Source organism: Stigmatopora nigra, chromosome 19, assembly GCF_051989575.1.
Source record: "Stigmatopora nigra isolate UIUO_SnigA chromosome 19, RoL_Snig_1.1, whole genome shotgun sequence".
Lineage (NCBI taxonomy): Eukaryota > Metazoa > Chordata > Actinopteri > Syngnathiformes > Syngnathidae > Stigmatopora > Stigmatopora nigra.
The window spans coordinates 2,896,564-2,924,428 of record NC_135526.1 but is presented as its reverse complement, the minus strand read 5'-3'; the positions used below and the strand labels follow the sequence as shown (position 1 = coordinate 2,924,428).

At 46.7% G+C, this 27,865-nt stretch overlaps 5 protein-coding genes across 9 annotated transcripts; 4 read left to right on the top strand and 1 right to left on the bottom strand.

Annotated features, from left to right (window-relative positions):
- Positions 1-37: 37 nt before the first annotated feature.
- On the bottom strand, positions 38-2,018 carry bnip1b (BCL2 interacting protein 1b). Its single transcript, XM_077740926.1, has 6 exons — positions 1,275-2,018; positions 973-1,065; positions 816-907; positions 643-750; positions 412-530; positions 38-322 (listed from the first exon to the last, which is right to left on the bottom strand). The coding sequence occupies exons 1-6, from the start codon at positions 1,374-1,376 to the stop codon at positions 126-128; spliced, it is 711 nt and encodes a 236-aa protein (XP_077597052.1). The 5' UTR covers positions 1,377-2,018; the 3' UTR covers positions 38-125.
- LOC144212789 (clathrin interactor 1-like) lies at positions 1,692-6,473 on the top strand. Its single transcript, XM_077740921.1, has 12 exons — positions 1,692-1,854; positions 2,389-2,493; positions 2,574-2,670; positions 2,745-2,853; positions 2,940-3,110; positions 3,197-3,365; positions 3,468-3,690; positions 3,814-3,895; positions 3,962-4,042; positions 4,325-4,629; positions 4,717-4,900; positions 5,269-6,473. Exons 1-12 carry the CDS (start codon positions 1,814-1,816, stop codon positions 5,463-5,465), a joined length of 1,764 nt encoding a protein of 587 aa, XP_077597047.1. The 5' UTR covers positions 1,692-1,813; the 3' UTR covers positions 5,466-6,473.
- Positions 6,474-7,042: 569 nt separating this feature from the next.
- tcerg1b (transcription elongation regulator 1b (CA150)) lies at positions 7,043-14,204 on the top strand. Of its 5 annotated transcripts, none has more exons than XM_077740917.1 (20): positions 7,043-7,121; positions 7,967-8,243; positions 8,354-8,825; positions 8,897-9,127; positions 9,338-9,397; positions 10,161-10,364; positions 10,448-10,563; positions 10,728-10,816; positions 10,893-11,053; positions 11,112-11,193; positions 11,355-11,490; positions 11,552-11,641; positions 11,714-11,832; positions 11,896-12,046; positions 12,113-12,277; positions 12,355-12,537; positions 12,601-12,780; positions 12,884-12,967; positions 13,052-13,152; positions 13,227-14,204. In XM_077740917.1, the coding sequence occupies exons 1-20, from the start codon at positions 7,075-7,077 to the stop codon at positions 13,426-13,428; spliced, it is 3,150 nt and encodes a 1,049-aa protein (XP_077597043.1). In that variant the 5' UTR covers positions 7,043-7,074; the 3' UTR covers positions 13,429-14,204. The 5 variants fall into 5 exon arrangements, with proteins under 5 accessions (XP_077597043.1, XP_077597041.1, XP_077597045.1 ...); XM_077740915.1 differs by having other exon boundaries at positions 12,601-12,786; XM_077740919.1 differs by having other exon boundaries at positions 10,448-10,554; positions 12,601-12,786; positions 13,227-14,000.
- Positions 14,205-14,641: 437 nt separating this feature from the next.
- pcyox1l (prenylcysteine oxidase 1 like) lies at positions 14,642-17,659 on the top strand. The gene is made up of 7 exons (XM_077740451.1): positions 14,642-14,929; positions 15,481-15,687; positions 15,750-15,924; positions 15,995-16,206; positions 16,287-16,427; positions 16,717-17,122; positions 17,222-17,659. The coding sequence occupies exons 1-7, from the start codon at positions 14,806-14,808 to the stop codon at positions 17,475-17,477; spliced, it is 1,521 nt and encodes a 506-aa protein (XP_077596577.1). The 5' UTR covers positions 14,642-14,805; the 3' UTR covers positions 17,478-17,659.
- An 825-nt stretch (positions 17,660-18,484) lies between these two features.
- On the top strand, positions 18,485-24,956 carry crebrf (creb3 regulatory factor). The gene is made up of 10 exons (XM_077740450.1): positions 18,485-18,652; positions 20,852-20,971; positions 21,401-21,526; positions 21,729-21,904; positions 21,978-22,957; positions 23,119-23,316; positions 23,386-23,575; positions 23,636-23,709; positions 23,776-23,895; positions 24,098-24,956. Exons 2-10 carry the CDS (start codon positions 20,963-20,965, stop codon positions 24,214-24,216), a joined length of 1,992 nt encoding a protein of 663 aa, XP_077596576.1. The 5' UTR covers positions 18,485-18,652; positions 20,852-20,962; the 3' UTR covers positions 24,217-24,956.
- Positions 24,957-27,865: the final 2,909 nt, after the last annotated feature.

Genomic DNA, 27,865 nt, shown 5'->3' with positions numbered 1-27,865 from the left:
TTCCTTAATTCAATAATGTGAATGACTGACACAAATCTTCACACGTTCCTTCATTATGTTAATATTTTTAATCTATTCAATAAATAATTACAGTTGTAACAAACAAAAAGTCAGCTAAATAACTACTAAATAAAAGGGAAGAATCTCTTCTTGAGGATGTAAAGTACGGTGGCAAGGAAGAGTGCCAGAGCCAAGAAAATGAGAAGCTTGTCAGTCAACTCTCGTCGATTGTATTTGAGGATCAACTTTCTGCCCAGGTGGATCGTTCCCGTCATATTCCGGAACTCTTCGTTGGTCTCCTGCGCCGTGCGTGAGGAAGTGGCTGGAAAACAAGAAGTCAACATGCAGCTTTTGTAGATGAACGTGAAATTGCAAAGTTCTATATTGTTGTTTTGTTTTCTTTTCTTTTACCTAGGGTGCCAATGTTGTCCTCGCTCTGCTTAACCTGCTCCGCCATCATCCTGCTGATGGACATGAGGCTCTCAGTGATGTTACTGCTGCTCTCCACTAGGCTTTCTTTAGTGGCTTTTCTGAGGATGTTGCAAGAATAAAGGTTAGATCATATCTGTGGAACATGAATGAGAGGGGAAAATTGTTTTTGGGGTGATTTGGTGGGTTGACTAAGAGATGGAAAGCAAAAACCTGCTCCTGATGCCTGCTCCGTCTCCTTCACGCAGCAGCTCATCCTTTTCCATCTTGTCCATGGAGACTTTGCACGCCAGGTTGGCTTTTCTCCAAGCCGTCTGATTACTGACATGAATACACAATAGATTAACATGTGAGCTACACCTTGATGGCGACTGCCATTTTTCAACCTGATCATTTGTCTTCTCTGGCTGTCAGCCTCGGCTTGAATGGAAATTCTGTCAGACTCTTTGTCCTGTTCTCGTGCCATCTGCTCCAGCTCCTAAAAAAAACATTTAACATGTCTTTACATAACCTTAAAAAAATAATTTAATGTTAGCTTCTGACCTGAATTGTGCGTCTGAGTTGCTTGAATTTGTCTTTGACTTGACAGTTGAGCTCCATAATTGCACTCTGAGGCCCGCAACATTCTCGAATAGACTGGACAGGACGACACATGCAAAACATTTAAGGCTTTAAATCTCATTATACTTGTATAATGCAATAAAAGCCTTCGATTCAATCCTGTACATGCAGTTGTACAATGAATGATTCCATTCTTCAAATTTGGCCTATATTTGTGCTTTTTTTGCTTTAAATTTTCTTTCATTAATGTACGTAATACAAATGATAGATATAAATTATATTACCTGAATGTTCTCCTTAACTTGAAGGTCAAATTTGATCATTTGTTGAACACATATTCGAACGTGAACATCCGCGGAAGTGGCCATTTTTGTTTTGATGATCATTTTCCGGTCAGTTTAGACGGCATTAATATATGTACAACACATTACATTTCCTTATCAATGGCACCGAAAATATCAATGAAGCTTATATTAAATAATATTAAAAAGAAATTTGAAGTCATCTAATAAAAAATGAAACTCATCTATTGAAAAAACGACAAAACTAAATGTGCAACTTTATTTAGGTGATTACAGATTATTATGGGATGATGTGGCGTTCAAAGAAAAATCATATTATCTATTCTTAATCGAAATCCAACTACAAATGTCAAGGTTTATGCGGATTTCTTCATTTCATTATAAGATAATGACGTCACGTTGACGTTGCCCAAGCAACTGGGCCGTAAAACTCGAGCTGAGGCGTCTCGAGGCGTGCGTGCGCGTGAGTCCGAAAAGGTGCCTCGACGGCGTGCGTGCGTGGAGGATCCACGCGCCAGAAGATGCTGAACATGTGGAAGGTTCGCGAACTAGTGGACAAAGCGTAAGTAGACCTCTAAAAGCTCAATGAAGTGAAGAAAAGCCGGCTAGCGGGCGTCCCAGTGCTCTGACGTCACGGCTTCGGCTCAGCTGTTCGCCACCGTTAGCATGCTAGACCAAGCTATTGTAACCTTGCGGCGATCAACCCATTTGTGAGGTCAAAAGTTAATCTTTAAAGACTGTGGTGACCCACACTAGGTCGGGTGAATTAGCTGGATTTGTTTCAAATGAAGTTTTGATCTCCCTTTATTGTGAAGGAAGGAGATACCCCCCTTGCAGCAAGCTAATGTCTCTAGCGTAGCTCGGCCCGTTACGCTGCAGTCGTATCACGCCCTTTTCCATCATATCTCGACTGCACACGTTTCCACAAAGTCTAAACGATGGCTCCCACCCATAACACAAAGGAATCGTTGGCTGATCTTTCATGGATAGTGGGAATTTTATCCCATTGATGTCCAACTCAATATAATTGGGAGACGTCTATCGATGTCAACGGTCCATAAACAGTAATAAAATGTGTGTTCCTGTGCGCCACCAGTACCAATGTGGTGATGAACTATTCCGAGATCGAGTCCAAGGTGAGAGAGGCCACCAATGATGACCCATGGGGACCTTCGGGTCAGCTGATGGGAGATATTGCAAAGTATGTACAGACACTAATGCACTATTATGTATGCCTGCATGGTTATTCCTTCACCTAATGATGTGTGTGGGGATGTACAGGTCAACCTTCATGTATGAGCAGTTCCCTGAAGTGATGAACATGCTGTGGACCAGGATGCTGAAGGACAACAAGAAGAACTGGAGGCGGGTCTACAAGGTGGGTGGCACATTCTCACTTGGTCATCCTCAGATTTGTGTTGTTTTGCAATATGGTGTGTGTGGTCCATTCAGGCATTGCTGCTGCTGGCTTACTTGATAAGGAATGGATCAGAACGAGTGGTGACCAGCGCGCGAGAGCACATCTATGACCTGAGATCTCTGGAAAACTACCACTTCATTGGTCAGCATGTTGAGATTGTTGAAAGCAATTGATGCCAATCTTCACAATTGTTCGAACCAACAAGAATTTTGCTCTGTGCCGGGTAGATGAGAATGGGAAAGATCAAGGCATCAACGTACGTCAGAAGGTGAAGGAGATGGTGGAGTTCGTACAGGATGACGACCGACTCAGAGAGGAGCGCAAAAAGGCCAAGAAGAATAAGGACAAATACATTGGAGTGTCGTCTGACAGCATGGGAGGGGGGATTTTGAAAAACTGTGAGTGGTCTGACAAGCACACTGTCACTTTTCAGCTTTTGATTTGTTCCTTTGAGATCCCAACATGTCTACTTGCCTATCCATAGCTTGCGAGCTGGAGCGCAGCAAATGGGACGAAGACTGGGACAAGAGCCGAGCGGCGTTCCCTTTCAGCGAGAAGCTTGGCGAGATCGGTGAGAAGATCGGCAGCACCATTGACGACACCATCAGCAAGTTTCGGAAGAAAGAGCGAGACGACTCCCCGGACAGGATCAGGTAAAATAAATCCCCCTTGTGGTCACAGTGTGCGTTTTTTTGTGTAATTTGCTATATCAAAGCACTTACCTGACCTACACCGCTCTTCCCACGTTTCTATAGCGACGGCGAAGAAGACAGGACATCCAGGAACGGTCGTCAGGAAGCTAACGAATTCAAAGACGAGGAGGAAACGGTCACCCCCAAGAGCGTCGCCCATATCACTCAGGCTTCCGAGACCACCACGACCAATGTGCGGAAACGTGGCAGCGCACCCGCCAATAAGACTTTGGACCTCGGTGCCGCTGCCCACTACACCGGAGACAAGATTCCTGAAGACAACGAGGTACACTACATGCCATCACCATCTATGCTGTGCTTGGGTGCAAACAACAACAACAACAACAACAAAAACACAGGCCCTTTTAGCAGCCATGTTTAATCCCCACTTTCCACCCTGTCTTATTAGGCATCCGTCCGGCGGCGTTCCAGTGATGGACTTGCAGACCTGCTGGACATTGAGTCAGGAGCCAATCAGAGCTCTGCTGCAGGTAAGTTAGTGTGTTTTTGTTTGTGATTCATAGCACACTTATCAACATGTTTTTTTTTTTGTTCAGGGGGATGCTCCAATGACCTCATTGGCGGCTTTGCCGACTTCTCCTCCCCGGCAGCGTCCGCCAGCTTGCCGACCACCAGCAGTAAGAATTTTTATTTTATTTTTTATTTTCAGGACAAATACATTGCAAGTAGTTAAGGCAGGGGTTGCCCATCTATGTATGGCATTTTTCATTTAAACCTCAAAGTCAAAAGCCTTTATTGTCATTATACAACAGCTGTGTATAACGAAATTAGTGGTGCTACTCCATAAAGTGCGTACATCCCAATAAAAACACAAGTAATTTCAAAAGTCACATACGGGCAATGTAATTCTAAAATATTGCACAGATGAGAGGATCCTTTAATATTTTTCATGTGACCAGCCACTGCACCGGCCAATGGGAACGCAGACTTTGGAAACTGGAGCGCCTTCGCTAACCCCTTGACGTCATCCCACTCCACCAATACCACCCCACAACCCATTTCCGACCTGTTCGGCACTGTGGCGCCGCCGCTCAACCCCGCCCCCTTGCCCACTGCCGTACCTCCTTCCGCTGAGCTCTTTGACCTGATGGGCGGGGTTAGTCAGCCACTCGGCAGCATGCACTCCACGGCATTGAGCGCCTCACAGAGTTTGACCTTCTCGTCCGTGGCCGGGCCAAATTTGCCACCATCTCGCTCCCAGCAGGTATCAAATGCGCTTCCAGCTTTTATTTTGACTTTTTTTTTTTCACCTGTAGATGAAGTTGGTTGTCATATTTCTGTGTGATGGCAGAGTCTGGGAGCTTTGACCTCTCATCCGCCTGTCGGACCAAAACAGAACATCGGGCTTGGAGGTCAAGGATGTTTAGGCTCCACCTGGTCGGAGCCGTCCGTCGACATCAGTCTGGATTTCTTGTCGACTGGCGTCAACCCCATCAAAACGCAGACCGCCCTCAACAACATCATGGAACAGCAAGGTAACATGTCCCTTTCTTAACTTATTGGGCGCCATGAATAACAACAGACATTCAATACATTTGAACTGGTACAACAAAATTGAAAGTGCTTAGATAAATAAGAACAAAAATTATCAATGTTAGCAGAAGTAAACAGAAAAACTATGATATCCAATCCGCTTAAGTCTTTCAGGGTGATTCCTCACTTTAGGTCAAGGGTACAATGATTTCTGCAAAAGCAAGAAACACCCGTCTGCAATCCACTTATGACTCTGAATAGACCATATGAATCAAATCATAATTTGTGCATTGTGGTTAAACTGGCAATTAGAATTTACAAGTTAATACTTCTTTTTTAATTGATGAAACTCCTGTTTGCATCTTTCTAGGCGCGCTGTCGAGCAACTTTGGGGGTCTTAACCTCAGCCTGCCACCACACTCCAACACCCCTCCCATAAGACTACTGGCCAATCCCAGCATGACCTTGGGAAGCGTGCCACCTTCCATGACGACGGGCGCGCACCCCGTAATGAGGACCCCGGCAAAGCAAGATGCCTTTTGTAACTTTGGCAACTTTGGAAAATAAGCAAGTGTGTATGGGTAGGTTTGTGTGTGGGTATGTATGTATGTGTGTGTGTGGATTGAACTGAGGTGAGCTAAGCTGACATGTGCATGCGACATGGTCCTGGTGTGTAGCACCACCTGGAATTCTCACATTCTGGGGGAACCCAAGCACTCATATTTCCTATACTGTCAAGTCGTTATTGGCCGCTGGAAACTGCATAAAGGGAAAATCCATTAATATTTGATGCCCACTACAGTTACATTGAAAGAAAAGTTATAAAGCTAAAATATCTTAAATATTGAGCTAATAAGGTTCAAAATAATGATTGTAAACATGGGGGTAACAATTCATGTTACCTCTTGTGGAACAATAGATTATTGCAAGGTGCAGAGCTTTTTCCCCAAGTTGCACACTGGCTTCTGTTTACCTTTATATTGTCAGTTGGGTATCTCTGGGATAAAAATTGGATGCTATTGATTTTCCAATGTACACTTCCATTCGTCCTCCCTTCTTAATCAGCAGAAGCGATTCATCCGAATCCGGGAAAATGACATTGCGTCATGGAAGATGTCTACTTCAATCATCTCGATGGTGAAAGCTAAGCTAAACATTTATCAGTGACGGAAGCGCATGTGCGTTTGACTGCATATGAATGTGTGTGTGTGTGTGTAGGTTTGATTGGAATCAAGTGTGTGTCTTTACCTTATTTGATGTATGCACACAAAGTTAAGGTGAGCCTTTTGTGTGCTCCAAATGACCAAATCTTTATTTTGTTACTCTCAGAACGACACTTTAGATTTTAGTTTCGTATTTACTTGACATGTCTTCATCTGCGGAGCACAACTGCAGTAATGATGACGTTCATATTTGTGTTCTTTTTTCAGTCCTACACTTGTTTGTTTCAATTGTTTACTTTATGTACTTGGCTGGACAGTCACTGGAATTATGACAAATGAGTTCATCATTTTGACTTCATTGGTAATGCAACTACAAATGCTTTTTACTGTATTTAAATGCAATTTTCAAGTACCTGTTTGAGTATACTTCTTTTGGCAACTTTCTTAAACTGCCTTATTGGCGGCTATCTGGTGTCAAATCAGTTTCACTTGCCCAATTGTCAGATATTCAGCCTCTCACAACAGTAAACATGCTCCAATTTCTGCTCACATTCATCAAGCCAAACGGATTCTATTTGTGTTAAGTACAAATGAGACATTTTCAAACAATTTAGAAAATTATGTACTGGTAGACTTAAAGAATGTCTTGTTTTCAATAAGAGGATGAAAATACAAACATGTTACATCCAATGTATTGGGAAAAAACACACAAATAGGTTATCAAATTCAGTTGACGAGTTTAGTAAGGGCCAGTTTAACAAGTCAAAACACTGAAATGTGCGGGAATGGGATGAACTCGACCAATCAGCGCGCGGCCTGCATTGTGACCGAACAAAGACATAGTTATCCATTGGAAGCGACGTAGCAAATTAAGGTGTGTCTCCGCCCTGACGGACAATCCGTCGTCCAGTCGGAGGACGCACGATAAGCGAATGACATGGTAGCCGTCGAATGGAAATCTCTATATTGATTTAAGGGCGTTTCCAGGAAGAAGCATTTACCATTTTCCTGTAATGGCGGACCAAGCGGACAGCGAAGCAATCGGATTCAACGACAACAGGTCAGAATATGACCAAATTCGAGTGATTCTATCAATATTCCCACCTTGTGATGTTGATGAAATGTTGGCTTCGCGTAATAATTTTCCCCATGAACTTTGGCCCGCAACAATTTGTGAAACAAAGGCACTATTTAGGGATGTAGCCCTGGAAGCTAATCTGCGTTTAGCCAAGTGGATCGTGGCCAGTGGCGAGTCTTGACGCACGCGGTAAACACCAGCAAGGAGATTTTAGGCTTGATATACATAAAGTATGGATATTTACTGATGTTCCCACCCGGACAGTCGACTCTTGTTTGGTTAAAAGCACTATTCATAGTTCTTGTGAATTAGCCATTGGCTCGCCTTCGTCTGCAGAGGCGACTTGGCTCCCCTCAAATATTTGCAATCCCCATTGAGTGTCAAATTTCAAAGATGAGTTGCATTACACGTGACCAACATGTTACATTGTTGCATCAAAACCATTATAGTGATGTAATTCACATTTCCGTGGTTATCTCTAAACAACTTGTGGCTGCTTGAAACGCAATTGTACACATCGATCTGTCAACCGACTTATTGTATAGTGTAAATAAAAGGCATCATGAAGATTTTAATGTTGTTTATTTCTAACTAATAGTTGTGATTTTAATTGTTTTGCATTACCGTGTTCAACATGTAAGTGTTTGAGAATTTGAAAAAAATGAAACTTATGCTTGGGGGTGTGTTTATTATTACCAAAAAAAAACAGCTAATATAATCATATGGGGGCCCATGTGAATATAAACCACACATAAATAGATAGTAGAATGTATTTTATAAATAATTGACCAAATCATTTTGTACAACTATTTTTACCTGCATTACAGAATGGCCCAGCAGGCCGTGCGGTTCCATGGACCCGTCCCGGTGCCCGCCACCGGCCCTGCTCCCGCCCCTGCCGCCACCACAGTGCCAGCTCCCACCCAGACGCCTGTGCTGCGTGGCCCTCCGCCTCTCCTCAGGCCGCCACCGCCACCCTTCGGAATGATGAGAGGACCACCACCGCCTCGCCCCCCATTCCCGCGGCCGCCCTTTGACCCCAGCATGCCCCCCATCCCGCCACCGGGAGGCATGCCGCCCCCTATGGGCCCGCCCCACATGCAGGTGACTTGGTTTGGATACCCTAGCTTTGTTTACCTCATGGAATGAATTCATGTCCAAAGTATGTTTTTTCTGCTTTTTAAAAGTTGCTGCTTGTCTTTTCTTCCCCGCAGAGACCCCCTTTCCTCCCCCCTCCAATGGGCAATCTACCACCACCTCCAGGGATGCTTTTTCCTCCTGGTATGCCTCCAGTTCAAACTTCAGCAACCCCTGTCCCCGCCCCTACCCCTACCCCCTCCATCAATCCGACCGAGGAGATCTGGGTAGAAAACAAAACGCCGGAAGGCAAGACGTACTACTACAATGCTCGGACTAGAGAGTCGGCGTGGACAAAACCGGAGGGAGTGAAAATCATTCAACAGGCGGAGCTCAACCCTTTACTAGTGTCCGGGGCCGGCACGGTGACTGGCGCCAGCGTGGGCGCCACCACGGCCACCAACTCTATCAGCATCAACACGACGCCAAGCACAGCTGTCTCGCCCGTCACCACCCCCACCATCGCCCCCTCCAGCACCCCGTCGCACACGCTCATCTCCAGTCCAGACTCCACCATCACAACCTTGGCGCCCACTGTGACTAATACAGGTTGGAACACACTCACACACGCATGTAAAACCATGATCAAATTTTCCAATCCAACGCTCGTGGTCCCTCAGCCACAGTTGTGGCAGAGCTCGCTCCCGCCGCCAGTTCTTCGGTGTCGCCGGTGACCGTGGTGACGGTGTCCACAGTGCCGTCCCCCGTCACGGCGGTGCAGACCGTCCCTCTGCTGACCGCCACTCTGCCTCATAGCGTGGCCCAGCCCACTGCCGCGATCCCCGCCTTCCCGCCCGTCATGGTGCCGCCCTTCCGGGTGCCCTTACCGGGCATGCACATCCCCCTACCAGGTGAGACAGCCGCATCATCATTGCTTTACACAGCAATTTTCTCTCATCTGCAAATATTCACACGGCAACCCTAATGAGCTCAACTGCACTAACTGCACATTTTAGAGAAGTTTGAATGAATCCCCCCTCCAACTCCCCAAAACCATAGCATGACCTTTGACCCCTACTCCGTTTGTCTGCGCGATGCTTGCTTGTGCGTTGTTGTTGCAGGTGTAGCAATGATGCAGATAGTTGGCGCTCCCTGTGTAAAGGCGGGCCCCGGTGCCAACGGTAAACGCACCCGCCCGCCGGCCTGCTAGATGGCATGCTTGTCTGTTACTTCCCCTGCAACCCCATCCCCAGTCGTGCCGCCGTTCAGCAACACCACATGCACAGATTACATCAGCATATTACAACTACAAGCCTTTGTGTGTGTGTGTGCGCGCGCGCGTGCATTTGTGGAAGATGTGAGAGAGTATGTGTGCATGTGTTGTGTTAGGGATGTTGACTAGACAATCAACAGCTGTTGACCGTTGATTAATCGTTGAGAGACCTTTGTGCCTCAAATTTGTCCAAAGCCTCTTTGACCTATGACCTCTTAAATGGCATCGATGATGATAGACATCCAATCATGTGGCTCCTTTCATCCTTTCGCTGTACATTTAAATTAGTTATCACAATTAATTATATTTCTGGTAAATCCAAATAAAAGAAATAATTGGAAAACAGTCAGATAATTTTTTAGAGCTAAAATGTTAAGTTGAGAGTAATAGTAGCGATTTAAAAACGGGCATAACAGTTGACTGGTATAAAGAAAAAGTACTTTTTAGGCGACTATGAAAAAATCTTTAATGTAGTGTTTGTGTGTATGTGTCTGTCGTCGTTAGTGGCAATCAATGTCAGCTGTCACCATTGGAACAATGTAATGTCATCTTGGCTGCTTACTGTACAAACACGCACAGTGCCTGGTCTAACAAGTTGGGGGGGGGGGGGGTTAGGGTTGCCCCCCGTTTTTTGGCAAGTGTCGCTAACTGTCAATGGTCCCGTCTCTCAGGAATTTTGCCTGGCATGGGCCCGCCTTTGGTGTCCATGATGCACCCTCAGTTGACGTTGTCGGCGGCACCCGCCACCTCCATGGCCGCCACGCTGCAGCTGCCCGAGTGGTCCGAATACAAAACGGTGGATGGCAAGACCTACTACTACAATAACCGCACCCTAGAATCCACCTGGGAGAAGCCGCAGGCCGTGCTGGAACGAGGTGGGCAGAGGATGATTTGAATTAGGAGTGGCTTGGTAAATATTCAGGTGTAAAGTTAAGAATCGTTGCTTGCTTGTGTGCAGAAAAAGAAATGGAAAAGGCCAAGGAGCGACTGGCGATGGAAGAGGCGGAAGCTATGGAGATGGAAGAGGAGGAGAGCAAAATGATCACTATAAATAATGACAAACACGTAAGACAGGTGAGTTTTGGTATCGTTTAGGTCAAATGGCCCTGATAAATCCATTGACCAATCCTAATTTCCTGAAATTGCCAAGACAGTTGTCAATTAATTGATTGTGGGACTTCAGAAATGAACTATGTCCATGGTGTAATTCATATATGTGCCTTTTCATTTTGCTAAAGGAGCGCAAAGAAGAAGAAATGACCGAAGAAGAGAGAGCGGCCCAGAAAGCTCGTCCGGTAGCCACCAACCCAATCCCGGGGACGCCGTGGTACGTGCGAGAGGAGAGGAGATGAGTGTCGTCACCAAGATACTGCCTCACCGTTTCTCCCCTTATGGTGCGGCAGGTGCGTGGTGTGGACGGGCGACGAGCGCGTCTTCTTCTACAACCCCACCACCCGACTATCCATGTGGGACCGACCCGAGGAGCTGTTGGGTCGCACCGACGTGGACAAGCACATCCAGGAGCCCCCACATAAGCGAGGCCTCGATGACGCCAAAAGGACAGGTAAAGCAAACATTGCGCAAGATAGCGGGCGGTTTATAACTGTTACGCGTGTGTGTAGCTTTTAACAGGGAGGAGTCTGAGTTGAGCCTTGCTTCAGACGATGCGCACAATGATGAGCCCTCCAAAGCCAAGAAGAGAAAGTCAGTCACGTTTTCAATCTATACTGTATTATGAGTCATTGGCTACTGTTGACTAATCCATTTGAGTTGGATGCCTTGGACTTCATATGGTCAAATAGATTAGACGGCTACTCATGTCAAAGTTATTTAAAGTCTCACACACATTCTTTACTGTCTAACAGGAAGGATGACACCAATGAGCCGGACTCTGAGAAGGAAGCGGTGATGGAGGCGGAGCTTCGAGCGGCCCGAGAGAGAGCCGTGGTGCCCCTCGAGTCCAGGATGACGCAATTCAAAGACATGCTCCTAGAAAGAGGGGTAAGTGCCACACGCGCTCTCATTTTTCGCAGCTTGTAAATGTTCATCCGCGTGGGCACAGGTGTCTGCATTCTCCACGTGGGACAAAGAGCTTCACAAGATTGTCTTTGACCCTCGTTACCTACTGCTGAACCCCAAAGAGCGGAAGCAGGTGCGGCAGGTTTCGTCGTTTCCCCTCCACGTGGCAAACGAGGCCGATTTGACGAGGTCCGTGTCGCCACAGGTGTTCGACCAATACGTGAAGACGAGAGCAGAGGAGGAGCGGAAAGAGAAGAAGAACAAGTTAATGCAGGCCAAAGACGACTTCAGGAAGATGATGGAAGAGGTCAAGCTGACGGCCAGGTGAGGAAGACCGGTCCAGGTGGCGCTCTTTGTGGCACCCTAAACGCGTCTCCGTCTTCGCAGGACTACCTTCAGTGAGTTTGCCGTCAAAAACGGCAGAGACCCTCGATTCAAAAGCATCGACAAGATGAAAGACAGGGAAGCCATTTTTGTCGAACACATGACGTTCATGAAAAAGCGAGACAAGGAGGACTCCAAGTCCAGAGGGGATAAGGTATGGGCAAACCCTCCCCTCTCTGATTGGCTGCCAGCTTTTAAGAGTGCTCATGTTTGATGGCAGGTGAGGCAGGACTTTTTTGAGATGTTGAGCGACCAGCACGTAGAAGGAGGACAACGCTGGAGCAAAGTCAAGGAGAGAATGGAGACGGACCCCCGTTACAAGGCCGTGGAGACCTCCGCCCTCAGGGAGGATTACTTCAAGCAATACTTGGACAAGCTCGCCAAGGTGATTACTGCCAAAGTTTCACAAATAGGCGCCAACACATGACCATGTTTCTTTAACCGTTCATGTTCCTTGCTCAGAACCTCGACTTGGAGAAGGAGCGCGAGTTGGAGCGCCAGGCTCGCATCGAGGCCAGCCTGCGGGAACGTGAGCGTGAGGTCCAGAAGGCCCGATCGGAACAGACCAAAGAGATTGACCGAGAGAGGGAGCAGCACAAGCGTGAAGAAGCCATCCAGCATTTCAAGGCACTCATGTCCGACATGGTGAGGAAAGACACGCGCCCGGTTTAGGTGGGGACGTTTTAAGTCCAACCCCGTCCTCTTCAGGTGCGGTCGTCGGACGCCACGTGGTCGGACACGCGGCGTAACCTTCGCAAAGACCATCGCTGGGAGTCGTCGTCACTATTGGAGCGCGAGGAGAAGGAGAAACTTTTCAATGATCACGTGGAGGCGCTGGCCAAGAAGAAAAAGGAGCACTTCAGGCAGCTCCTAGACGAGACCACCATGGTAAATGTACAGAGTCCCGAACAATCGAGCAACATTTTTTTAATAAACTCAAAAACATCGCTACCGTATGATGACATTAGCCCGCCGTGCTTTTTTTTTCAAGATCACGCTAACCACCACGTGGAAAGAAGTCAAGAAGATCATCAAGGAGGACCCCCGATGTATCAAGTTCTCATCTAGTGACAGAGTATGACCTGACCAGGCTAGAGTGGCCCGTCTTCAGTTGTGTTTGAATATAGGAGTAATGTTCTTGTTTTTTTTCTTCCTGTAGAAGCGACAACGTGAATTTGAAGACTACATCAAAGATAAATACATCACAGCCAAAGCCGACTTCAGAACTCTACTGAAGGAGACAAAGTTCATCACATACAAGTGGGTACCTTCCGTTGGAAAACCCATCCGTGACATTAAGTTGACTAGCCGTTGTTTGTATTTTGTCAACTCAGGTCTCGCAAGTTCATCCAGGAGTCGGAACAGCACCTGAAGGACGTGGAGAAGATCCTACAGAACGATAAGCGCTACCTGGTGCTGGATTGCGTCCCCGACGAACGCCGCAAACTCATCATGTTCTACATTGAGGACCTAGACCGGCGTGGGCCTCCTCCGCCGCCTACCGCCTCGGAGCCTACGCGTCGCTCTACCAAGTGACCCGAAAGGTCCCTCCCCCCCTTCCTCCTCCCTCTCAGCGTGCCCGCTGACCAAATGGCTTCCCGCCTACCATGGCGGGCCGTCCCCTGCTGGGTGCTCAGGTTGAAAAAAAAAGAGGGCAAAGGTTTCCAGTACATTTTAAAGATAGCCGAGGAATTTGGGATGTTGCCTTTCCATGGGAATTTAGCGAAGCTTAAAGGAACGGTTACATTTTGTCTTCATGTAAGCAGATGGCAATGCATAATAGATAAAGCTCTTTTGACAGCAAATCATAAGCTTGAGCGTATTGCTGATTTTATATTGGGGCTTTAAAAAAAACATCCGGCAAGCAACCATTGGTGCTGTAAAAGTTGCTAAGTCTACATATCACAAGACTTGCATGATATCTGCTTAATGTAATTATGGATTGCACTCAGCAGTTTTAGTTCCATATTAAGTGACAAACTTGAGTTTTTCCGTGAAAGTTCCCATGAAAAGTTAACTAGATCCCAGAATTTTGAGGGAGTACTGGGAGCTTATCCGCAGAGAGATGGAGCGCCCTCCTGCGGACACTGGGTCGACTTTGACCCTTCACCTCTGCCTTGGCGGATGATGAGGCTGTGGCAGTTTGCGGCCATTTGTGTGTGATAGATTGTGTAAATCAACTAAAGTGTGTGTGTGTAAGTGCGAGTGAGTACAAGCGTGTTGGAAGTAAGCCTTACAGCAGCGCCACCATCTGGAATGTCCCCTAATTTTGTCTCCACGTTCTAATAAATGCAACTTCTCGTCTTTTTCAACTTCTTTGGACTTTTTTTTAGAAATGCACAATGTAAAGTGACAGTAAACTTTATTAACTGGGGAGTTTTTCCCCAATTATAATGAATTAATAGGAAGGATTGTGATAACTAATTTAAAGAGAAATTACAAAACAGTAGCTTGTCAAATTAAATAAAAGAACATTATATTCCATTGTTAAAACTAAAAATCAAATTAATGCTGGAATAAAATTAAAAACAGTCTTATGTAAGACTAAATGCCAAATAATATCCAGTCTGTTTTCTCTATCTTCCTCTAGCACAACTGAATCAAATGATTAACTCCTCAGCAAGCTGTCCAGTAACTTGATACCAATCCAGTGATTTGATTCAGGTGTGTTGGTGGAGGGAGATGTGGATAGGGGCCCTCGAGGACCAGACTTGTATACTAGAGTAATTTCATTGAAACGAGTGACGTAACCCCTGAATCTGATTGGGTCACAAGTGGACACAATCCTGTCACGTGATATCCCTGTGTAAGGCTCGTCTGTATCAGCTAGCCAGTAAATGTTAGCAGAGGAAGCAAACGTTTGTTGCTTTCTTTCCGAATTCGGCGTCTCGTCGTCGGCCAGTGGCAGCCAACATGCGTCGTCTGCCCAGGTCCACTGACGAAGACCCCTGTGGCGTCCTGGGATACCTGCTAGGTGCCTTGGTCGCCCTCTCCTCGGCGGCCACCGCTCAGGATGGAGCTCCGCCCTCCAGAATAGGCAAGAACACAGATTACATGTATTGACAGTGAATACGTACGTTATTATGTTTTGACCTCCTTTTGACAATAATAGACTCCCATTCCATTTGCAATTGGATTGGACGGGACAGCCAAATAATCGATTACTTAACTCGTTGAACAGTCATGTTCAAGCATTACACTTCAAAGTGTCCAAGTAATTCACATTCCTAAAGACCTGATCAAAATCTTAAAATCAGGTCAACATTTGCTTGAATAGGAATTTTGCACATATTGACCCCAAGTAGGTTTTAAGTAGATCTGTAATATGCAAAAGAAAGAAGGGGAGTGAGAAAAAAAGCATGTAATGACTAATAATAGTAATAATAATGAAATAACAAAATTTTCTCAAAATTCTCATTTTCTATCAAGCATTCACACAATATACGTTTTTTTTAACTTAATTGGATGGTCAAGCTGCATAAAATTATGAAAAATTATTTACTAATGGGTGAATAATTTCACTCATAAAACACACTCGAAATTTGAAATGGCTATGTTTCATGACCGTGTCAATATTTTTTTTTTTAGCGGTGGTCGGGGCCGGCATCGGGGGCAGCGCGACAGCCCACTTCCTTCGCCAGCACTTTGGGCCCGAAGTGCAGCTGGATGTGTACGAGAAGGGCCAGGTGGGCGGGCGCTTGGCCACCGTCACCGTCAACAACAATCAGTACGAGGCAGGCGGCTCCGTGGTGCACGCGCTCAACATGCACATGCAAGACTTTGTCAAGCAGCTGGGTAAGCCACCACACCCACCGACGCAAATCACCACCCCGTGACGCGCGCACACGTGCACGCAGGCCTGGCGTACCGGCGCGGCGTGTCGGGCAAAACGGCCGTGTTCGACGGCACCGAAGTGATTGCCGAGGAGAGCGACTGGTACCTGCTGGACCTTCTCCGTCTGTGGTGGCGCTACGGCACCAGTTTCATCCGGGTACACATGTGGCTGGAGGAGGTCATGGAGAAGTTCATGAGGTCAGACACGCCTTCGCCGTACATCCATCAGATGTCAACGTAGCGGCTGTGGTATTCTGCGCATTTGTAGGATCTACAAGTACCAAGCTCACGGGTACGCGTTCACTTCGGTGGAGGAACTCGTGGACTCGCTTGGTGGGAGCGGCTTCGTCAATATGACGCGCAGGCCGCTTTCCGATTCCCTGCTGGAGTTGGGCGTGTCCCAACGTTTCATTGATGAGGTCATCGCCCCCATCATAAGGCTAAACTATGGCCAGAATGTCAGCATACCTGCCTTTGTAGGTGAGGACCAAGTTACCCTAGTTTTTGGATTATATTATATCTTGTACTTTTATTGAGTTGAATTTTGGCTGTATTTGCAGGTGCCGTGTCGCTGGCGAGCGCCCACTCCAACTTGTGGGCAGTAGAAGGCGGCAATAAGCGGGTTTGCGAAGGACTGTTGAAAACGGCTAACGCTAACTTGGTGACGGCACGCGTCACAGCTGTACGACCACTACACATGGGTACGTCTCTTAGAGATTTAGTTTCCAACCACCGATTGCCTATCCCAAGTTCAATGCCATTTACGAAAACGAAGAAAAAAGTGGAATTAAGATAGTTATTATTGTGTTCATTGTTGTTGAATGTACTCATTTGGTGGTTATATTTTCAATGTTATCACCCAGATTTAACTTAAATAAGTAATGGCTGCGGCCTCGGTATGCTTTTTTTAATATTTTAAACAAAAAAAAACATGTTATGGGTACATGGGATAAGACAAAATTGACGCACATTTGACGCTTTTCACTGCAGACGGCGCTCTTCGATACCAGCTGCTCTTGGCCGAAGAGGACGAGGCGACCCCATCCGCCACCTACGATGCAGTGGTGCTAGCGGCGCCATTGCAGGGCTCGAACGTCTCCTTCCCAGACTTCACGCCGGCGGTGGAACCGGCATCGGGCAGCTACCATGGCACAGTGGCCACTGTGGTGCACGGCTACCTCAACACTTCGCTTTTCGGCTTCCCCGACGCACGCCTCTTCCCGTACGCCGGCGTGCTGACCACCCAAGCGCCGGCGTTATTCTTCAACAGCGTGGCCAGCGTTTACCCCGTCAGTGTGTCGCCGGGTTTCCGCCGCAAACGGGCACACGAGGCCGCCGTCTACAAAGTCTTCTCACCCGAAGTGCTCACCAAAGAGCAGCTCAAAATGCTGTTTAGGTGAGACGCCATCGCCGTGGAAATGGTTGGACGTCCATCGCCGTTAACAAGTGGGAACTTTATTGATGGTTGTGTCCCCCCCCCCCCCCCCCAACCCAGGTCATACTACTCGGTGCAGGTGACAAATTGGCAGGCGTACCCTCGCTACGGTAGCTCAGCAGAGGCATCCCTTCCCCCGGTCGAACTACGGCCTCACCTGTACTACTTAAATGGCGTGGAGTGGGCGGGCAGCGCCATGGAGATGAGCGCCGTGGCGGCAAAGAACATCGCTTTACTGGCGTTCCACCGCTGGAAGAACCAAAGCCATAAAGTAGACCACAAGGATCTCATGCACAGAATCAAAACTGAATTATGACAGACCGCTGGAAATTAAGGGGAAAAACAAAGCAGTGAAAAAAATAGTGACAGTGATGATTATTTTTCAGCTGGATGTTTTTTGGGTGCATTTTGCTTGATCAAGTGTGAGCTCCTTTGTTGCTTCTTTGGGGATGGAATGTCATCATTCTTTTACTATGTAAAGTAAATATATAAAACTGATGGAGGAGATCTGAGTCATGTGTTTTGGTCACATTAATGAGGTGGGGAATAAAGTACAGGAATCCTGATTACAAAAAGATTTAGCTGAAAAAAAAAATTGTAATCAGATATTACTGATGAGTATTTTCTGCCATCCTACAAAAACATTCATCATTCATTCATTTTCCCAAATGCTTAAGATTAAGCCTCTAATTAATTAAGTTGTTTTTTTAAATCGAGTTCCATCCCTAATTTATAATTAAACACAGTGTACCACATACTGTACTATATCTAATTAGCTGATATAGATGTTCTTTTCATTTTAATCAAATTACCACAGTGAATGGCAGAACAGTTAATTTTTTACAATCACATTTATGCTTATTTTCCTTCTTCAAAACCTCTCCCTCGTCCAAACAAATCCTAGAGGTGCACTGTAATAGAAAGATAGACTTGTCCTGAGTCATGCCAAGTGGTCGCATTTGAGACAGGAAGTCCAAATATGGAAGACACCAGCAGTTTGCTGTTCATTGCATCAGATAACATTCCTATTCTCGAATTTTGCAATCTACTATACATTGTAAGGATTGAAATAAATAAGTTATGAAATATAACTGAGCTGAACATCTTGAATATGGAATGGGAGTTCTTATCAACTGCCTGTTTGATGCGTTTTCTTACACTTTCAATGCCATTGACGAGAATAGACGTCCAATTATGTTTTGCTTTTCATTCTCTTCGGGTGCATTGTGCACTATGTGTGTGTGTGTGTGTGTGTGTGTGTGCGTGTCTTGAGTTTCTCATGAGGCTCGCGAATCCATCCATTATCATTGGCTAAGCTTTGCACCACGTGCTTCGAAGTCACGCGCCTTCCAGGAAGCGACAAAACAAAACAAAACCAGCGAGCAGCAAAAACTCGCCAAGGAAACGAAACAAACGAGCTGCTGACCCGAGCGCAGCAGCGTCCAAAGCGGATTGAATCTTTAAGCAGAACGCCAGCGGCTCCACCCGCAAGTGAGTGTTGCGTATTCGTTTTTGTAAGCTTTCTCTTTCTCCTCCGCCTCGGGGGCAAGCAATGGCTCGCGCTTTGGTGATTTGGGATTATTCGCTCGTTGGTTAGCTTGACAGCTAAGCGTCTCTTCTTGTATTTGGGGCGGTCGAAGGCCGAGTCGAACCCAGCTATTCCGTCCAGATCCAAAACTGCAAATAATAACAATAACAAAAATATCAATAAATGCCTTTTCTTTATCCCGGTTGTGTGAGCGGGTGCAGTGCTTTTATTGTTACCCCGGCTGAGCGACAAACATTCACAAACAACTTTGATCATTGGAACGTAATTGAAACACTATTGTTAGCATCTAGCGCGGGTGCCCGTCTAATTGCTGGTGACGATGACTTTCAACAAATAATGCTTAGGTAGTGTTTCGGTTGCTAATGTTCACATGTTGAACACACACGGGACGTTTTTCACTCGTCTTGTTGATGGGATTCGACTGCTCGTTTGTCGCGTTGACTTCTGCAAGCAGGGTACACGCCCCCCAACACGCAAACACGCGCTGGAATTATCCTGCTTTCCCCATTTTTGGGTAAAAAAACGCAACAAAAATAATAATCAAAATATATCTGAATGTTTTTTGATGGACGCCTGTCAAGTGGACTCGACGTAACGCGAGTGTTGGTGTTAATTAGACATATTTGACGTGAGTAGCTAGCGCTTAACATCATAAATCGGTCCGTGGTTGAGGTTGTTTTGGTGGTTGGGCGTTGTTGAATGTTTGTACGGTGGTCAAGGATGGAAAAAGTGGAACATGTTTGTTTGAAGGCCAGCGAAAACCACGCAGGCCCTCAACTTGTTTATCTTCAGCCTCAACCTACCTTGAGCGCGGGCTCGTTGTTATGTACGATTGCCCCGTTGCGGACAGAGGATTAGACCAATTGGCTGAGCGCGGAGGCGGAACATGACCGGCTTTCGACCAATAGAACGACGGGTTTACGTGGGTGTTGGCACTGTAAACTTAGCACTAGGTTGTGTTTTGCTTCCTTGAGGATGTAATAAGCACAGCATGTTCTATGAGGTTTTTGACATTTTGACACCTTTCAAGTGAATTACACTACAATTACTGCCTTTTTCCTATGATATCAAATATTCACATTTTAATTCTAACACGTTAATTTTGTGTAATAATGTGGCAGATTTGACTTAACCTGGCATGCCATATTGATTGTTCTATTGATCCATTACAAAGATATGACACATGAATATGGGATGAGGCCAATTGACTTGTTTTCATGCTGATTGGATGGTGGCTCTTCTCATCTCATTTTGTTAGTAGGATCAATTTGGAATATAAATATAAATTTTCATCTATTATGAAAATAATAAATCTTTACAGTAAGTACTCTATTTCATGGCCACAACAGTGTATTTCAGTCAGTGATTTTGAGATGCATCACACTTTTTGCATTGAAAAATCTCCATTACAACATCTTATTTCGTCAAAGTCATAACAATATATTATGGTGAAAATGATCATGATTGAAGGTGAATTTTACATCTATCATGAAATCGATCATGTTACCAGAGTCTGTGTTATTCCTACATTGTGCTGAGTCATATCGAGTGTGTACATAACATGGGCCAAGTAGTACACACCCTTTGTGTGTTTGAGTCGTGTGTGTTAGTACATTACACAACTGCTGTCAGGAGCAGCTGAAGATGCTACCGACGGTTCAGTTCCGGCTGCGGATATCCGCGACGGGATGAAGATCAGTCAACAGCCAGTTCCAAACACGCTTGTTGGCCTAGTTGGACACTCGCCAGTGTTTGGATCTGCTAGCATCACCATGCCGCGGCTTCCCTTTTCTGCACTGCTGAGAAAACTTTGATTGTCGCATGCTTTGGATTGATATATTTATTTTTTTGGAGGGGGTGTGGTTAATAATAAGGTAGTTTGGAGGTTTGAAATTTAAATGAGATTAAGTAGCAAGGGATTTGTTTTGTTTACAAATTAGCTTGGTTGCTTTTTCAAGCATTGACAGATCATTTTTAGTAAGATTGACTACCCATATGTCAATATGAATTGGACGACAAGTATGACCTCCATTAGATTTCCTTAATTTAGCAAACCAGGGTCTAGACAAAACTGGTTTTAACTGGTTGCTGAATTGTTAACATTCTATGCTGTTTTTTTCCATTTGATTTTCTTTGATTAGATCAAGAACGAGAGTCACAACGTGACCCGCCCTCGACAGCCCTCGCGCCTCTGGGACTGGACGCCGGGCCCAGAGGTTCCCCACCACTGGTGCTCTGAGCTGTGCCTTGCGATGCCTCAGGTGGGATTTTGCCACACGCCACCGTGTTAATCCATCCCTAACTCGGCAGAAATTGCACTTGATTACAGAGGCGAGGGCCGCTTGTGTTGTTTGCCAATTAACACGCAAGCAGGTGCCATGTCAGCATTTCGCCGAGAAGCCCTCTCTCACTGTTAGAATTTATTGGCGAGAAAAGGGGAACTGTGAAAATTATTTTTTAAGCACTTTGCACATTTTAGTCATTCATTATAAACCTTTGAAGATCATACGTTTTTCCCAAAAACATATCTTCCTCCAATTTTAGGGAAAAATTAGCTTTGGGGGAAAAGTATGCCTTTCATGAGATCAGTTTGTAATAGCTTTTGAACTTAAAAGGGTAATTATTTTGCATTCTTGCTTACTACTATAACATGTAATTGGCTATATGAGTAATGGAGGTCTTTGTTGCAGCCCAGCGTGAGTGGGATGGAACCTCCCTTTGGGGACGACTTTCAACAATTCTCCTTCGCCGACCAGGCGTTGACGAGCACCGAACTTCTCGCCAACACGTCAGACCCCGACTTCATGTATGAGCTGGTACGCGTATAATACTCTCACGGCCCTCTTGTGGCCACGGTATGCATAGCAGAATGAGCTGCATAGCCCGACAAAAACATTGTGATGTTTACATGTAACTCTTACCATTTATTGCTTTAAAATATGTGGTAATTAATGTATGTTTTGAAATTGATCACTCTTTATGTAAAATTTGTGATTGTGAAAAAACTTGCCTTTGCAGGACAGAGACATGAGTCACCGACAGAGCCCTTATGGGGAGGCCATGGTGGGCGTGGCCGACGGTGCCAAAGATTGCGAGGCGGAGCAGCAGCTGATGATGGCCCTCGGAGAGTGCGACGCGGCCCACGGCGCTCCGGCTTTTGAGCAGTGGGACTCGTACTGGGAGGACCTCACCAGGTGGGAGCGCCGAGAAGACCCCCACCCCATGCTGAGCTTCATGCATTTTTGCCGTGCTGCTTTTTCCACACAGATATACACGTCTGACCAGCTGCGACATCTGGGGTACCAAGGAGGTGGACTTTCTGGGCTTGGACGACTTCTCCAGCCCGTACCAAGACGAAGAAGTGATCGGCCAGACGCCCACTCTGGCTCAGCTCAACAGCGAGGACTCTCAGCCCGTGTGCGAGGCTCTCTGCCCCCCCGCCGAAGCCACGCAGACGGCCACCCCCGACAAGAGGTCGCCGCTCCCCGGGTCTTCGTCCCGCCTCTGCAGGAGCATGGTGCCCGACTTCCCCGAGGGTTTCCGCAAGGCCACCCGGCCGGTCCCCTCCAGCACTGAGACCATGACCAAGACTCAAGCACCCCCGCGCGCCACCCCGGACCACACCCCCCAGGGCAAAGGCCAGGCGGGAGTGTCCAAGACGGGCACTTTGTTGGCCAACTTTGACTTTGTCCGCAAAGCCAAAGTCCGCCTGAGCGCTCGCAAAGCTCCAGCCGAGGTCCCCCCGCCAACCTACCTTGAGAGGGCGGAACCCCCACCGGCCCCCAAACGACACAACGCGGCGGCGGCGTCCACGTCGGCCGAGGCCGCCCCGCCATCGCCCGCCGCCCCGGGTAAGCCTATTGTCGCGCCCGGGGCGGAAGAGGCCAGCCCCGCCACAGAGTGCGGTGTACCCGGGGGGCCGGAGGTTGGCGTCGTCCTGGTGGTGGAAGAGGAGAAGAGCAAAGAAGAACACAACTACTCCTTGTTTCTCACGCAAAGCCGGCTGGCCAGGAGGAGCCTTTCGCTTCCGGATGACGACGAGGAAGATGAAGAAGAGGAGGAAGAGGAAGAAGAAGAAGAAGAAGAGGAAGACGACGACGAGGGCGACGGGCTGGAGTTGGACGACGAAGACCACGACGAAGGCTTCGGGAGTGAGCATGAGCTGTCTGACAACGAGGATGAGGATGAAGATGAGGACTACGAGGCCGACAAGGACGACGACATGAGCGATGCCTTCTCAGAGCCCGGTATGTGCATAGACAAATTTCCATTTGAATTGACGGCCAATTCAAAGAGATTAGTCATCTTCTAAAGTCCCATATCCATAAACATTATTTTAAAGTTATAGAGGGCCATTAAAAATCATTCATCGGTACCACTGTATATAACTTGTTCTTTGGACCCACAGGCTGCGACGTGTCCCTCCTGGAAGACGTGAAGGGTTTGACGGCGGGCGTGTCGAGCCGCAAGCGAGGCAAGCGTCGTTACTTCTGGGAGTACAGCGAGCAGCTGACGCCGTCCAAGCAGGAACGCATGCTCAAACCTTCCGAGTGGGACCGCCACACTCTGCCCAGCAACTTGTACCAGAGGAAAGGCCCGCTGCACGGTAAAGCCTCCCTCCTCTTGCCACTCTCTCGTCAGTGCGATCCGCAACACCTTACTCTGTCACTCGTAGGAAAATACGCGCTGAAAAAGTCCCGGCGAACGGACGTGGAGGACTTGACGCCCAACCCCAGGAAGCTCCTGCAGATTGGAACCGAGCTGCGAAAACTCAACAAGGTGATCGGCGACCTGACGCCCGTCAGCGAACTGCCTCTCACTGCTAGGCCGTGGTCGCGCAAGGAAAAGAACAAGCTAGCGTCCAGGTAACGCCAACCTCCCCCCCTCCCTCAGGCCACCAAGGTCACATGACTCCGTTTGCGCAGGGCCTGTCGTCTGAAGAAGAAGGCGCAGTACGAAGCCAACAAGGTGAAACTGTGGGGACTCAGCACAGAGTACGGTACGTTTGGGCAATGGCGCCCGCTCGCCAAAAAGAGGTCGACTTGACGATGGCGTCTTCCCGTAGATCGCCTGTTGTTCGTCATCAATGCCATCAAGGAGGAGATCGTCAGCCGAGCGGAGGACTCGTCCCCTCGTGAGAGCAACATGAGTGACACGCTGGAGAGGATGATTCAAGATAAGCTTGGTAAGGTTCAACCTCAACGGGACACCATGTCTGCTAGCCGGTAATTATGGCAGGGTTCACCAATTCCGGTCTTTGGGGGTCCCTATCCGGTCTTTTTTCCCCGTCTACCTCCATAGCCATATATTGTGTTAATCCCAGAGTCGAGGCATCATTTTGCTCCCTCCCAGCTTTATCTCCAATTGACTTTCTGTTTATTCCACAGTGTCGCCCCCAGTCGCCGGGCAGACTTCGGATTTTGTCAACAAGATCTTGGAGAACACGGGATGCGGTGACCCCACCGGTGGCCTGGTGGGGTTGCGCGTGCCCACCTCCAAAATGTAAACGGGCGCGGCCCCAGCGTTCCCGCCCTGCTGTTCCCCGTATAACCACGCTCCCTTTTTGCATGCCCCTCCCACCCGGCGTCCCTGCACACGTGTCGTCACGCGCCCCGGCTTCCCGCCCCGACGACCGGAAAGGCGTAGTTTGGTGCTAGTTCTTCACGGGTGGGGCAGACGGGCGCCAGACCGCCAGGAGGAATTGAAAAAAAAGGAAGATGGCTCCCCCCCCCACCCCCCCTCCCCTTCTTGTACAGTAGCCGTGAGTGGGTTCATGCTAGTGTTTCGAGTGATTCGATTCTATTCATTGTGCCTTGTGTGTGCGTGTGCGTGCAGGTGTGATGGCGGGAGAAGTTTACGTGAGTGCGTGGGTTAAGAAACGTGGCCACGTGTTCCAAGATCTCGTGAATGTGCGTCAATACGAGAGCTCTGCTTGCGCGATGCCACAGAGTCACTGTATGTATGCGTTTTGGTTGGTTGGTTGGGTGGTCTGTTTGAGAGGCCTCCGCAAAAAGGTGACCGTTGCTTGTCGCTACTCTCCAGGTGGGCGAGGCCGAGAGCTATTTTTTTCGTTACAAAGGAATATTTGCACACTATTAATCTATTTTCATTGATTGTTTTGTACCAAAGACACATGCAACAAAATGGCGAGCCAGCCAGGCAACGTAAGGTTTTGCACAGCTTACATGATGCCGTATTGAATGTAGACGTGCGTGGGGAGAGGGGGGTGGGAGGGGCTTGGGTTTATGTGGGTGGGTGGGTGGGTATGGGAGGGGGATTGTGGGGCAATGGAACTGTGAAGCTATGTCGGGTCCACTAATGGAACATTTCTTTTCAGGCCGCATTACACGCTAACTCTGCCAAGTGCGTTAACTAGATAAGCTAGTTATTTATTTGGTGATTGCACAAAAACCAAAATGCCCTGTCCCATGTTTTGGCCTTTTTATTTGTTGTTGTTTTTTTTGGGGGGGGGGGGCACCTTCCAATGTGTAAAGCTGGACACACACGGTGATAAAACCCAGAGGAACGTTTTTAAGTGAATGATTACGTTACAGATTTCCCCAATTGTAACACATAGTTTAGTAGCATTTTGATTCTTTCTGCGTCGTGTACGTCCAGCTTTCACGTCCCCTGGCGATTGGGGGGTGGGGGGGACCCGAAATAATTGTCGTACTATTTTTGTACTTAAGCTGCCAGCTGGCTCTCCGGCAATGAAGGTTTTAAACAAAGTGAGCGGCAGGAAACGCTTACATTCCCAGGGAAGTAGAGCGCATGGAGTTGACATTCAAGAGTTTTAGAGAATGTTCTCTTAACCCCGTCGTCCGTCTTTGCATGGTGACATTGACTAGCAGCTTGCTCTACACGTGCAGACGTACAATATGTATTCAATGTAGAAATCTTTTATATTTTTACCGACGTGGTTCCGTTTGAAGAAGGGAGAACTTGGTGCTCTTTGGGAATGATAATCCGAGAATTTGATTTCACTCGCTTTCCTCTCCTCTCCCGTCCTGGTCCATTTTTTTTTTGTAAATAATCACAAAGATAAGTGTGCTTGATATCTACAATATAGAAGAGTAAATATATATAGATATATATAAATATATATCCATAAAGTATATGTCGAGAATATTATATATGTTTAACGCAATTGCACTTTGTCCAAAAAAAAGAAATTGAAAAAAAAGGAAACAAAGAAAAAGCAAAGCATTTTTCTTCCATTTGCTGCTAAAAAAAGGCCTCGTGTGAATGCTGCAAGTGTACTTGATAGGCCGCTCCTCGTGGTTCCGTCAGTCACCGTGGTCTTTTTGACCTACGATTTAGGGCTGCGATCTGGCCAAGTGGGTTTTTTGCGGTCCCCGACCGTCGATGACCCGGACCGCTGCGGGGGTTTTTACGACCTGGTCCGCGACGGTCGACTTGGCGACGTGGCGGTGATCCATTTGCCTTGAGATGAGGTTTCCTATGGAAAAAAGTGATTGTGCTTTGACTTTCTTCAGGGTGATGTACAGCTTAGAGAGCTATATTGTTAGCGTTTGTAAACTGATTTCTACTTGTGACTTCACGAGGGGGGAGGGTGGGGCTTAGAAGTTCTATATCACTGTACTGTATAATGGCACGCCAACAACCGAGACTCAAATCTGGACTTTTAATGGCCTTTCTCTCAAATAACTTTACATGCTCGGCAACAAAATCCACTCAAAAAAATAAACGGTCAACGTTCACTCCAAAACGACTGAAGTAGCAAAACTTTGCCAGTTCTGTGGAAGGGTCAAACGCCGGCTGATTGGCTGTCAAGTGTGTGTGTGTGTGTATGTGTGTTGGGATACGACGGGAACTCTGTGGCATTTTTTCCAATTCCGGAAAAGAAAGGAGAGAGAATTCCCGCCAGTAAATGTTGTTCTCTTCTTCGGAGGTGTTTCCGTGTGCTACTCTTGTCAAATAATAAACGTGGATGCTGAAGCTCTTCTTCAGCCAATCAGGGTCCTTTACCTCCTTGTAAGTGTGTGAGTGTGTGTGTGTGACCAAGTGGGCGTGGTCAGTGTCAGTCAAAACATCATGTTGCAATGCTTTCAAGGCCAAGGCCGCTTTTGTTTTTGCTAATCTTCTAGATGAGCTCAGATCTGCCGCCTAGTGGAGTCATGTCCAATGTTCAAGGTTCTAACATGTTTTCAACCGCAAATACCGATGAACTGTCCAAATAAAGCTACATAACTCTGTTTAGCAATTTTCCATGGTTGCTAGATGCCAACAGATGGCAGACATTGTATGGCCTCCCTTGGAGCACAAAAAACAGCTCATTTGTCACCCAAAATTTCATATCAGAAAGTACAAGTGTTTTTTTTCTGGACTTCCCTGCATTTTTTTTTCATTTTTCAACTTTGCCAGTTGTCAAATGTGTTATTTTCATTAGTATTATTATAATTTTGACCAAATTACTTTGGTAACCAGACGCTACGACCACCATGTAAAGGCGGCGCCCCTCCGTCCGTGCCTGTGCCTTAATGTTAACACAGTGATTTAAAAAAAAAAATTAAACAAATTGAAGTTGTTTTACGAATTGGAGATGAAACAACAATACAAATAAATTGCATATATCCATTGCCCATCCTTCCCAAAATTGAGGAACTCAATGGCTGCCATTAAGTGTAATACTAGACTTCCAATCCTATTACTATTATCATTGTTTTTTTTTACTAACTACCACAGCATACACTCGTAACATTTTAATGTACATTTTATTCATTAAACACAAACATAGTCTCGTGGCCAGAATCCCATCTAAAATGTGATTAACAGGTGATGAAAACTGATTATACAAAAAGATTTAATGACATATAATCCAAGAAATATCTTCATTCATATCCCTAAAAGAAGAAAATTCATTGTCTTTAGAAACCTGCTAACTACCACAACACATAGTCTGCCAAAACCACGCTTGTCGAATCCCGCCGCCTTCGTGGTTGGTCGCGCTGGCTCCGAATTTTTGCCCCAAAAAAGCAAACAAACAAACAAACAAACAAAAAATGACACCAGCTAGTTCTTAGTCCAAGTGTACGTCTGCTCGCTCTTTACATCTCGACGTTTATGTTTTGTAGTAAATGTCGTACTGGCTTTTTCAACTCTTTGTTTAGCGAAACGCATGCTTATGTAACAAA